Source organism: Sorex araneus, chromosome 3 (genome assembly GCF_027595985.1).
Source record: "Sorex araneus isolate mSorAra2 chromosome 3, mSorAra2.pri, whole genome shotgun sequence".
NCBI classification, from domain to species: domain Eukaryota; kingdom Metazoa; phylum Chordata; class Mammalia; order Eulipotyphla; family Soricidae; genus Sorex; species Sorex araneus.
In genome coordinates, this window is record NC_073304.1 from 205245837 (window position 1) to 205259027 (window position 13191).

Below are 13191 nucleotides of genomic sequence, written 5' to 3' on the forward strand. Positions count from 1 at the left end.
TCCCCAGCATCCCATATGGTTCTCCAAGCACCGCCAGGAGTGATTCCTGAGTGCCGAGCCAGGAGTAACCCCTGAGCATCACTGGTGTGACCCAAAAAGCAAAAAAAAAAAAAAAAAAAAAACCCATGAAAAATAATAATAATAAAGTTCAGGATCTAACAAGAGCACCAGGAGTGATTCTGGAGTACAACTGGAAACAAGCCCCAAGCACAGAGCTGGAATAGACCTTGAGCACTGCTGGGTGTGGCCCCAGATCCTGCCTCCCCCACCTCCCAAAAAGGATTGTAAATGCTCAGCAGCACAGCACTTGCCTTGTATGTATTAGCCCTCCACCCCCCTAAAAAAAAAAAAAAAACAGAAAAATAAGAAAAAAGGGTGGGACACAGGAGAGCCCAGAGTAGAATTACTCTGTGTGTGTGTGTGTGTATGTGTGTGTGTGTGTGTGTGTTTTGCTGGTAACTGACAGCACATCACACATGGAAGGCAAGTGCTCCACATGTGAGCACCATTCCTAGCCCTTCCATATTAACTTTAAATTCACTAAAATCTCATAATAAGGATGCAACATATTAAGATCTTTGATATATTTTATAAGCTTCTGAAATAGCCAGTACTAAATAAAATATTGAAAAAGTGATCAAAATATTAATCGTTAATCAAAGCTAGCTACTGAGCTTAGCATTTCATACATTACTTCATTATAATCTCCACAACCATGATTAAGTACCAGTAAAAAATTGGATAAATGGAGAAAACTGAAATTCAAGCCAAAGCTATGCTATGCACTCAGCACTTTATACATTATTTCATTATAATCTCCACAACCATGGTAAAAAAGAAAATTGGAATAAACGAAGGAAAACTTGGATAAGCTCAAATTCAAGCAAAATCTATGCTGCCAATCCTGTAGCACCTTTACTTCACTTCATGAATAAGTTATTGTTACTGTTCTTTTCAGGCAGAAATTTGGGGAAACACCCAGTGATGCTCCAGGCTTACCCTTGGCTCTGTACTCAGGGATCACTCCTGAGCTGCTGAGGGCACTGAGGGGGTACTGAGGGTTGAATGCATCTGTAAGGCAAGCAGCGCCCGACCACTGTACTCTTTCTCTGGCCATCATATTGTTCATACCATCATATTCTTCTAGATACTTGTAAGGCTTGGAGATAAACTCCACAGGGATAATACTCACAAATTACTTGCTAGACTCATATGGTGAAAGCCTGGTGAGTGCCTGATGAGTAACTAAGGGACTAATTGTGGTGTGCGCCACAGCACTCCAAGGCATCATTTGGCGACGCTCTTCTCTCAGGGAACAGTTTGCATTTCTTTCCTTTCCAATTACCATCAAGGCTTTCATAACATGTAATTGCTTTCATATGCTAAGATTTTTTTAATTTCCCCTTATGTTAAGTAATGCCTGGCCTTACAAAGAATTGTTCTACACATAAATTTCATTTTAAGTTTAATTTAAAGTTTAATTCTTAAATGAGCTATGAACTTAATCAATGGTGGTGTTAAACCAATGGCTCAGTTCTAAGTCATCTCCCTGACCCTTTTGACCCTTTGTTTATTATTCATTCTTAATTCCTCCCTTAGGCTCTCCTACCTACATCTCAGCCAATTCATATTTTTCACTTCTACGAGAAAAATTCCTCTGAAAATTTCCAGTTCACTTTGTTGATAGCTTCAGTACATGTATTTCCCAAATTTTAATTTAATATTCATGTTCCTCTGAATTCTTCATAATTTGTGATTCTGATGAGCGAATTTCTAATAGGACAAGAAAAGTAAAGGAAATATCCTCTTTTGTATTTTTTTGTTTCTTGGTTTTGGAGCAGCACCCAGCTGTACTCAGAGCTTACTTCTGACTCTACTTGCTACTGGCAGTGCTCAGGGAACCATCTGGGCTGCATGGGATCAAACCTAGGTCAGCCACATGCAAGGCAAATGCCCTATCCAAATGCTACAAAGGAAAAAAACATTCATTTTTCTTTTAATCTATCAACGTGCTTTACATGGATCAACATTCAATAATGGTTTTAGACTTGCTCTGTGGTTATAATCCAATCACTGCTTATCATTAACATCTTTCTTCCATTTGTGTACAAAACTAATGACAAATATGACCATGTGTACCAACCTTCAAATTTAAATGCCATCTATTATTGGAACAAACAGCTTAATGCAAATAAAACATAGCGGTAATGTTTGAAGGTACCTTAACTCACGATGGCGCTAGTAAAAAAAATCATTTTAAAAGCTATTTGTTCATCTAATATTTAGGATGCACCTTGAAAATACCATCTATGGTTTGTTTATAAAGAAGTACAATGGCTTAAGAGAACTAGAGACTGTTTCTCAAGATGGATTTCTTGGAACCCATATTGCAGCAAAGCTACTTCTATATTTCCTCACCCTTTTCCCCAGCTATACTCAGAAGTGCTCAGGAAACCCTATTCTTGGGGGTCACTCCTGGCAGGAATCAAATCCAGGCTTCTTACATGCTAAACATATGTTCAGCCTATTGAGCTCTCTCTGGTCCCATGTTTCTATATTTCAAGGGGTACGGGGTGGGAGGGGAAGAAGGAAATTTATATTTGCAGATATAAGAAAAAGATACAGGGGCCAGAGTGATAGTACAGAGGGGGAGGGCATTTGCTTTGCGTGCAATCAACCTGAGTTCAATCCCTGGCATCCCATATGGTCTCCTAGCACTGCCAGGACTAATTCCTGAGTAGAGCCAGGAGTAATCCCTAAGCATCGCCAGGTGTGACCCCCCCACCACCACAAAAAAAAAAAAAAAGACACACCAACAGCACTGAAGCACAGGCTAATAATCAAACCAGGTATATAGATAGCATTTACCAACCACCACTTATAGGCTATCCTCAATGACAGATAATTTTAATAATCTCTCTAAAGCAATGTTAACTTTTCAAAGTCTGTACATTGTTAAAAATGTCTATGCTTTATTATAAGTAGAAGAGTATAAAGTGACAAATGACTTCATTGATAAGATGTCAGTAGGGAAGAAGTCCTCCATGACAAGTGAGGATGATGGCCCTGCAAAGAGGAATAAGGAAACAAAAGCCCAAAGGAGGGGCAGTGGCAAGAGTATTTGTCTTGCAAGAGGCGGCCACGCATTCAATCCCTCGAGTCCTTCACAAGAGCCAAACAAAGTTTGAGAAGGTCTGTTGTCCAGCACCCCGGCTCTGCAACGAATCTCTGGTCCACCACAGTCAAGCACATTTATCGGAACTAAAAATGCTGAGCACTTCGGCTAGGAGTGTGACCCCTGGCAAGCATGTGTATGAGCACCGCAGTATCCCACGGTGAGCACCACAGCCAAACATGCATGGGCCACAATTAGATGCGTGCACCATCCCAGCCAGCATGTGTGCAAGCACAGGTGTGCAGACCTCTAAGCCAGCAATCACAATAGCAAGAAAGGAAAGAGAAGGGGGGAGCTGGAGAGAAGGAATGAGTGCTGTGCATGGGGGCATGTTTCAAGGTGCAATTGCAGAATGCTACCTCCAGTGACATGCAAGAGATTAAAACTGTCTCAATTTCCCCCCTGGAACAAGCTATTAATATTAAAGACCCATAAGAGACCAAGGTCCAAGAGCAATCCTTAACCTCACACTTATCAGCCTGAGTTCAATCCCCGGCATCCCAAATGGTCTCCTAGCACTGCTTATCTTATCTTTTATTACATCAAACAGTTTCAGGATGCCAAGAATGTAAGAGAATTCTGCCTTATGATTGAGGGTGTAAGGAAGGTGGGGAGTTAAGTATTTGCATGTATAAAGGGAGAAGCCATTGAGCCCTAATAAACAAATTTTTGGCGGTGGGGTAAAGGCGAGGGCCATATTCATCAATGCTCAGGGCCATATTCATCAATGCTTGGCTCTGCACACAAGAATCACGCCTGGCGGTGCTCAGGGGACCATATGGAATGCAAGGATTGAACCCAGGTTGGATGCATGCAATGCAAGCACCCTACCCGCTATGCTATCTCTCTGGTCCCAGTACATTCCCTTTTTAAAAGCCTACTCTAAGGAGCCAGAGAGGCAGTACAGTTAGTAAGGGCCTCGCCTTGCATTTGGCCAAGCCAGGTTCAGTCTCCAGCACTACCCCAAGCACCACTTGGAGTGATCCCCAAACTCTGAACCAGGAATAGCCCCTGAGCACTGGCTAGAAGTGGACCCAAATGGGAGGAACAATAAGCAAATAAAAATAAATACATTGGGCTGGAGAGATAGCACAGCGGGTAGGGCGTTTGCCTTGCACGCGGCCGACCCGGGTTCAAATCCCAGCATCCCATATGGTCCCCTGAGCACAGCCAGGGGTAATTCCTGAGTGCAGAGCCAGGAGTAACCCCTGTGCATCGCCAGGTGTGACCCAAAAAGCCAAAAAATAAAAAATAAAAAAAAATAAAAATAAAAATAAATACATTAAATAAAAGTTTGTTTCTTAATTTGGCTGGCCTATAGAGCTTGGTGAGAGAGTATTAACTTTCTAAGTTAAGTTTCTTCAGGCCAAGGAAATAGTTCAAAGGGCTGAAGTGAACATTCTAGAGGTACATCAGAGAGAAGTACCACATGGTCCCCAGAGCACAAAACCAGAAGTACTCCCAGCACAATAGGTTGTGGCCTTGATGTAAGCAGGTAGATGGGAAAGGGCTGCAAAAAGCCCACCTAAGACACAGGAAGGAAGGTCTGATAAGACCTTGACCTGGAGCCACCAGAGACCCAGAGAAGGTTGGACCCAGCAGGAACAAAGGCCAGGAAAGGAATTTCAAAGAAGACCATCAACCACTTCCAACTCTACCCTCTTGGGAATCACCCTAGCAACAGCCTCTTATCTATACAGAAGCTTCCTCGGGGCAGCTTGGGAAAAAACCTTATTAAAAGCCACCTTGAACAAAGGAAGTAAAGGAATATGCAGCCTGAGCCCAAGTGCTATATGTGTCCACATGGCAAGCACATGTGATGGCCAAGCGCATGTGGTGCCCGAGCACATGTGTCTCTCGTGCTCCTGCATCTCCCCTCTTGAGATACGTACTGGGATCTGCCTTTGAATTAGCCCAAGTTCTCTCTTGAGCGCATTAACCTTTCTACCTTTCTCTCCCTCCTCCCCTTCCTCAAAAAAACTCCAAACAAAATCTGTTTCTACTTCACTGCTCCCCGTGGCGAATTCAATATGCCAAAAACAGTAACTACAAGTCTCACAATGGAGACATTACTGGTGCCCACTCGAGCAAACTGATAATCAAACGGGATGACAGTGCTACAGTGCTTCACTGCTCATCTACTTCTGAAATTCTTTTCTGGAGAAGGGCAAGAACCCGTCTGCCCTGGGTAAGGCCTAAGACTGGCTTTCTTTTCTTGCAAAGAGCAATTCCTCCCTTCAGCCTGAATCCAAGTACAAAAACACTAAGATATGAATAAAATTTATCAATTTGGACAGAGATAAAGGAAATGGTTTTTCTGGGAGGTGGGCCACACTCAGCATTGTCCAGGAGATACGGGAGATAGAACCCAGGCTCCTTGCATGCAAAATCTGTGCTCCAGTGAGCTACATCTCCAGTTCAGAAAACATTTTTTCAGAGTGTGGCTTGCTCTCATTTGGTATTACTATTATTGATCAATTCACTGTAACTATGAATGGTGTTCTTTGGTAAATTTAGGAAACGCAAAGAAAACTAGCATAGAGCAAGCATATAATCTTAATTACAAACTAGGACCTGAACTACAGATTAGAGACACGGGCATTAATACCACATGGAAGCTGCTGTGAAGAACTCATAGTCTAGTAAGATAAGTACTAATACATGCTAGCTCAATACAATGTACTTTTTATTCGACGGGGGTGGCCTCCCAGGCAGTGTCCAGGGAACAGGGAGTCCCTCAGCCAGATAGGCCATATACAGCCTAGCTGTGCTGGCTGTGGCTCAATTCTCCAGCCAGCTATGCTATGCTGCTTGAGCACAGTGGTAATAAAGGGCCACCCGGGCCACACCTGGAGGTGCTCTGGGAGCCATTGTGGGTGCTGTGGATCAAAACGTAGAGCCTCATATTATATATATATATATAGAGAGAGAGAGAGAGAGAGAATCTATATATATATACATATATATATATATATATATATATATATATACACACACACACACACACACACATAGGCCCTGTGCATCCAGCCCTGTGAGCCACCTCTCCTATTTTAAAAAGCTAATGGGACCTGAGTCGGGTATGTGACTCAGTGGTCAAGTGGATTATTCATGGCATGCATGAGACCTGGATTCAGTGCCCAGCTGCACAAAGAAATGATGAGGTCTCTGATATGAACAATGGGTACAGTATATGCTTCACATGTGTGAAGTTATAATTGGATCCTTGGTACCATCAACCCCCAAACTAACATAATAAATAAAAGGAAAGAATACACTAAGTGGCTAGAGCTATCTTTCAGCAGGTTGAAGACATGCTATGCACACAGGGGGTGAGGATTGATCCCCAATATAGCACGATCACCCAGCACCACTAGGAACAAGTCCCCGCACAGAGGTTCAATAACCCCTGAGCATCACTGGGTGTCGGCCAAAACCAAACTAACAAACAAACGGAACAAAGCAAGTCTACAGCACTCAATTTTCAAAACATTAGAGTATTTTCTACTTTCAAGAACAATCAATCTTAGTATTCATTGAAACTTCAAAAAGTATTGAGTGGTTGCCTTTTTTTAATTCAATGTCTATGGCAAAAATAAATATCGGTTTTTCATTCTTACATTTATAAACAATTTTATAAAATTCAAAGTGATTTTCACCCCTTCTATGGTGGGGGTTGTTGGAGGGAACCATACCCAGAGGTGCTCAGGGATTACTCCTGGATCTGTGCTTGGGAGTTGGTCTCAGCAATGCCCCAGGGATTATACAGTGCCAGGGACTGAAGCTGCACTTCCCACTTCCCAAACATGAACTCAGTCTATTGAGCTTTAGCTCCAGGCCCTCAAAGTGCTATCTTATAGACCTAATTCTTATTAAAACATAAAGAAAATCCAGGCAAAGAGCTCTCATTTATGGATTAAAAAATGAGAAATAGGGGCTGGAGAGATAGCACAGTCGGTAGGGCGTTTGCCTTGCATGCAGCTGACCCGGGTTCAATTCCCAGCATCCCATATGGTCCCCTGAGCACCGCCTGGAGTCATTCCTGAGTGCAGAGCCAGGAGTGGCCCCTGTGCATAGCCAGGTGTGACCCAAACAGAAAAAAAAAATGAGAAATAAGCATTCCCAAGGCTAACTGGTGGCAAACCCAGAATCTGACTCAGGAAATAATGTTTTTATAGCAAACATAAATAGCACACAAAGAGTATAAACTTTATATACATACAGCAGTCAAGGTTTCAATCTCATCTGAAATTTCAGGCATTTTCAATTAGGAAGATACTTAGATACTTAGAGATATGCACAGACTAATGAATATTATCAATGTCCAACTGAAAAATTTCATTTCTTTTTGGAATTTTTCCTTCATTGCTCTGAATTTATCAGCACTGAACAGCCAGTGAGACCCAGCAGTGCTCAGGGCTGACTTTTGGCTCTGGAATCAGGGGTCCCTCCTGGTATTACTCAGGGGACCAACTTCCATTAGCCACAAGGCAAATGCCATAGCCCTTGTTCTCTCTGGGCCCCTGCAAAAGGATTTTTAAAAAGAGTTTCCAAAGCAAATGAGAATTAGAGATCTAGGTTATCCTGGCTTTAATATTTTATGTGCCCTTTCTTTTTTCTTTTTCTGTTTTCTTTGCTTTTGCTATGTGCACAATTTTTAGATTTCATAAGTACTGTTGGCCTGCTTTCTCTCCTTTCTTCCTTTGCAGTGCAGATGGAACTCAGGTATGTGCATGTTTTTTCAACTTCAAAAGTACTGTTTCCCTCCCTCCCTCCTTCCCGTTTTCCTTTCCTTCTTACTTTGCAGTATCGATGGAACCCACAGCTTCACAGATGCGAGGAAGCATTCCAACACTGAGCCATATCCCTTGCCAAGTTGTTGGTTTTTTTCTCCCCTCATCTACAGTATCACAAAATTTCAGAGATGGGGCCGGAACAGCAGTGCCTTACAGGCATCTAACCCAGGTTTAAACCCTGACATGCCATAAGGTCCCCTGAGCCCAGACAGGAGTAATCTTTCATACAAAGCCAGGAGTAAGCCCTAAATGCCACTGAGTATGTCCAAAATGAAAAAAAAAATTTTTCAAAGATTGACATGAATTTTTTCCAAAATAAATTTTAGAACATAGTAACAGTTTGGCTCCCTTTAGGCTCTGCAGTTCTATTTAGGGTTTATGAAAGTGCTCTTTTTTTTTTTTTTAAATCAGCACACACAATTGACCTGTGTACTGTTTGCCTTGCACGTAGGTGACCCAGGTTCAATTCCTCCACCCCTCTCGGAGAACCCGGCAAGCTACTGAGAGTATCTCGCCCGCACGGCAGAGCCTGGACAAGCTACCCATGGCATATTCGATATGCCAAAAACAGTAACAACAAGTCTTACAATGGAGACAATACTGGTGCCCACTCGAGCAAATCGATGAGCAACAGGATGACAGTGATACAGTGATACTGCTTCATCCCCAGAACAGGACTACTACCATTGAAAATTGCTTCTATCCAAACTTGAGGGGACTGTAAAGACAGTGGGGAGAATTGTGGGCATTTTGGTGCTGGTGGTAAGGGGGAGTTGGTGTAGCAAGTTTGCTTATCAGTACCATAAATTAAAGCACTATTGTAACTTCCTAAACTATAATAAATTATAAAACACAAAATTGGGGCTGGAGTGATAGCATAGCGGGTAGGGCATTTGCCTTGCACATGGCCGACCCGGGTTCAATTCCCAGCATCCCATATGGTCCCCTGAGCACCGCCAGGGTAATTCCTGAGTGCAGAGGCAGGAGGGACCCCTGTGCAACGCTGGGTATGACCCAAAAAGAAAAAAAAAAAGAAACCACAAAATTGAACACGGGGGGTGGGGGGAAGAAGAAAATAGCTTCTATGCTAACAATTTAAACATTAAAAGTAGATTTTGGCCTTTTGAGGTGGGGGTGGGGTGCATATTCAGAAGTGTTCGGTGGCTACTCAGGAGTTAGTTGTTCCCAGCTGGGTTATTTGGGGATGTACAGAACCAGGGATCTAAACAGGCCTCCTGCATACCAAGTGTGTACAAGGCAAGCACCTACCCACTGTACTTTCACTCTGAGCCTATATCCAGTTTTTTTTTTAAATTTTTTTAAAAAAAGTTAAAACTGGATAGAGGTCACGGTGATTCACTAACAAAAAATTTTAAAAAAAAACAAAAAACTGGATATAGGCTCAGAGTGAAAGTACAGTGGGTAGGTGCTTGCCTTGTACACCATCAACCCACGTCTGGTGCCCAGCACCACATAATGGTCCCAGAAACCTGCCAGGTGTGAACCCTGAGCACAAAGCCAGGAGCAAGCCCTGAGCACTGTAGGGTGTGTCCCCCAAGTAAAAAAGCGATGGAAATAATCCAATTTGACAACATTTTATACATCAAGCTTTAAATGAAGTAAAGATAATTAAGAAGCATAGATTTGATCTGCTGGGAGACAAGGAAGAGGATAATACAGGCTCTTGTAGCAAGATGCTTTTTGAGGGGGGAGAGGCACACCCGGCGATGTTCAGGGGTTACTCCTGGCTCTGCACTCAGGAAATCATCCTGGCAGGCCTGGGGGACCATATGGGATGTCGGGGATGGAACTCGGGTCGACCGCGTGCAGGGCAAACGGCTTACCCACAGACCTATCACTCCGGCCCCAAGCAAGACACTTTTCCAAACCAACCAACCTTATTTTTCTTTAAACAATAAAAATCTTAAAAATCGTACTTTTCTTTAAACAATACAGCGCTGTTATTACCAAATCGTTTTCGTCTATGTAAACCCACGCCTCACGGCCAGGTACAGGTGCACGGTTTGCAATCTCGAGAACCTACACGTTCAATTTCGGTCCCACCCTTGCCCAAACTCTTCACGGTGACCTTGGGATTCTGGGGGGTTGGGGGGGTTGAGAGCCGCCGAAAGCCGGGGACCCGGCTGCCCCGCGCTCCACCATCCCGCAGCTGCTCGGCCCCGGGGGCTCGCTCAAGTGGTCTCCTTCCCGCTCCCCCGGACCCGGCTAGCCTGAGTGGGCCCGGCGATAAAGAAGGGACCCCCCACGTCGGTCTTCCTTCCTCCGAGAAACGCTCCCTTGACCCTCCCCCCACCCCGCTCATCATTGCCAGGTCCTTCCCCGCTTCCGAGCCCCTCGACAGTGCAGCTCTCAGAGATCCCCTGGGTCTAAAGACCCCCGCGCCCCGCTGCTGCCCTCCGGAGACCTCCGGCCCGCAGCGTCTACACCCCGAGAGCCCAGCTCACACGCGCGCAAACACACACACAACACACAACACACACACATTCCACCCCCATTCTTTCTCAAACTCCCTATTTCCCCACCCCCGCCCGCCTTTGGCGGAGCTCCGAGGACCCTCAGCTCCAGCGGGGGCGGAGGGGGGACAAGAAAAGGGGGGTATCAAAAATCGGCACCACCCCACCACCCCGCCACTGGATGGTTGGGGTCCCCTTCTCACCTCCGCGGTGGGAGATGTGTTTACCGAGGAATCGCTGCTTCTTTCTCTGGTGCAGCAAGGTCGGGTATTTGAGCAACAAGAACGAGGTGACCAAGTAGCCCCCCACGGTGGAGAGGAGGTAAAATGCCACGGTGGACAGCATCTCCGCCATCCGCGGGCAGCTCGCCCACCTCCCGGCCCTCCCGACTCGCCTGCGGGGCTCACAACGGCTGCGGCGCCGCCGGGACTCTGCTCGCCCCCAGCCGGAGCCCAGCCGCGGTGCAGCGCACTCGCCGGCGCCCGCCCAGCGCGCACGCGCGGCCCGACCTCCAGCCCCGGCCACAAAGGGGCTCAGGACGCAGGCGCGCTCGCCGGGCGCCCCCGAGGCTTCGGAGGGGCCCCAGGCAGTGGCGCAGGCCCGGAGAGCGCTCTTAGGACCCGAGGAGCTCTAGCAGAAGGAACTCTCAGGAAGGCCTGACGTGGTTTCAAGACAGAGAAACCAACAAAAGGCGGGGCGGGGGGAGAACACATTTAAAACAGAGACATAAATTATTGTGAATAACTATAAAAATAAAAATTTAAATATAGTAGGAGACTAATATCCACGGCCAGGGAAAACTGGGGCTAGGAGGACTGGTCGATGGTTGGTACTAACCACAAGTGTGTGGGTGGCAGAGGGTAGGTGAGATAGGGAACAAACCAGTATAGCTGGGAATGGTCACGCAGGATAAGATACGAGTGTTGGGGCTGGAGTGATAGCACAGCGGGTAGGGCGAGTAGGGCGTTTGCTTTGCACTCGGCGGACCCCACGTGTGGACACCCCCCGGCCCCCAGCACCACCAGGAGTAATTCCTGAGTTGCAGAGCCAGGAGTAACCCCTGTGCATTGCCGGGTGTGACCCCCCCCCCAAAAAAAAAATCCGAGTGTTAAAAGTAAGAAAAGGGATATTCTTGATAACCTCTCAGTGTCAATATTGCAAACCACAATGGCCAAAAGGAGAGAAGAAAAGCCCAGAGAGAGGCTTTTCACACAGAGAGAAGAAAAGCCCCTGCCATAGGGCCAGGCTGCAGGATGGGGATAGGGTGGGGAGTGATGGAAGGGAACTTGGGGACACTGGTGCTGGGAAATGAACATTGGTGGAGAGATGGGTGTTGGAATACTGTGTGACTGAAATCTAATCATCAGCAGCTTTGCAAGGGTCTATCTAACAGTGAGTCAGTAAAAATTTTTTAAGAAGGAGATGAGAACTGGAGAGGTAGTGCATGAGCCTAGCATGTGCAAGGCCCCGAGCAGCAGCGGACCCAGAGGAGACCGGACCCCTCCTTACAGAAAGAGCCTGAAGGGAATTACTGTAGAACCCTCAATTCCTTCCTTTAATCCAATTAACCCTCAACTAGCTCAAACCAGAAAAGACTAAAAGCCACTCCCCAGGAGAAGATCCAACAGGAACAAAGGTCAATATAAGGTGTTTCAAAGAAGACCACTCCCAACAACCCTAGCAACTACTCTAGCAAAGATGACTCTTAGCTAAAAAGCACCATGTGGCTTGGAAAACCCTATGAAAGCCACGTTGGGCAAAGGGACAGAGTGCATATGCTGCCCGAACCTGTGTGCTGCTTGCACCCACAGGGCCAAGCACATATGTCACCCCCACCTCCCCTCTTGAGATGTATGCTTTCAAGCTTCCAGATCTAATGCTGGGGGTTGTAGGGGCTCTCTCTGACCTTGGAGAAGTCCATGTTCTCCCCCTTGAGCACATTACTCTCTCTTTCTAGCTTTCCCTTCCTCCTCACCTTCAAAAAAAACTCTGAATAAAATCTTTTACTTCACTACTCCTCTACTCCTGAGATTCTTTTCTGGAGGTAAGAAAAGAACCCGATGACCCTGAGTAAGGTCTAGGACTAACTTTCCTTTCCTGCAAAGAGCAATTCCTCGTCCCAACCTGAGTCCATGGCTCCCCAAAAAATCGGGTGGTGGGGATCAACTCCAAGGCCGAGAAAACCAAACAGATGGTAAGGTGTGACTTGACAATTACCTGGTGGGGCTGGTGGGGGCTCTGGCCCGTGCCAAGGAGGGGCTAATTGCAGACTTGATCAGTCCTAGTCTTCCCAGCTGGGTCTTGGGGTGGCAGAGGCAAATCCAGAGAAAGTGACCATCTTTCTCCTCCCCGCCTCACATAAGCCACCTGTAGGGCCCACCAACATCAAAGGACACTTGCATTGCACATGGCCTACCCCGAGTTCAATCTCTGGCATCCCATGTGGTCCCCTGAGCATCTCCAGTAGTAATTCCTAAGTGCAGAGCCAGGAGTAACCCATGAGCATTGCCAGGTGTAGCCCAAACACCAAAAAGAAAATAAAAAGAAGTTTTTTTTTTTTTTTTAAAGCAAGTAAGCAGACAATGACCAACAAAAACAGCATTGAGGTTATCAAAAGGAAAGGGGAAATGGACTAGAGTGTGTTCACACTTTAGTGGTGAGTGTGGTATAGTAATATTGTACTCCTAAAACATAAACATTTACTGTCTTGAAAACCTACATTACCTCAACTTAAAAAAACGAATTT

The 13191-nt window shown here is 45.6% G+C and overlaps 1 protein-coding gene across 1 annotated transcript in view; it reads right to left on the reverse strand.

The window, feature by feature from the left end:
- GDPD1 (glycerophosphodiester phosphodiesterase domain containing 1) overlaps positions 1-10950 on the reverse strand; it is a 43361-nt gene extending 32411 nt beyond the window's left edge. Inside the window, exon 1 of the mRNA XM_004608621.2 lies at positions 10649-10950. Within this exon, the coding sequence (XP_004608678.1) occupies positions 10649-10799 (151 nt within the window). The 5' untranslated portion in view covers positions 10800-10950. The remainder of the gene's footprint in view (positions 1-10648) is intronic.
- Positions 10951-13191: the final 2241 nt, after the last annotated feature.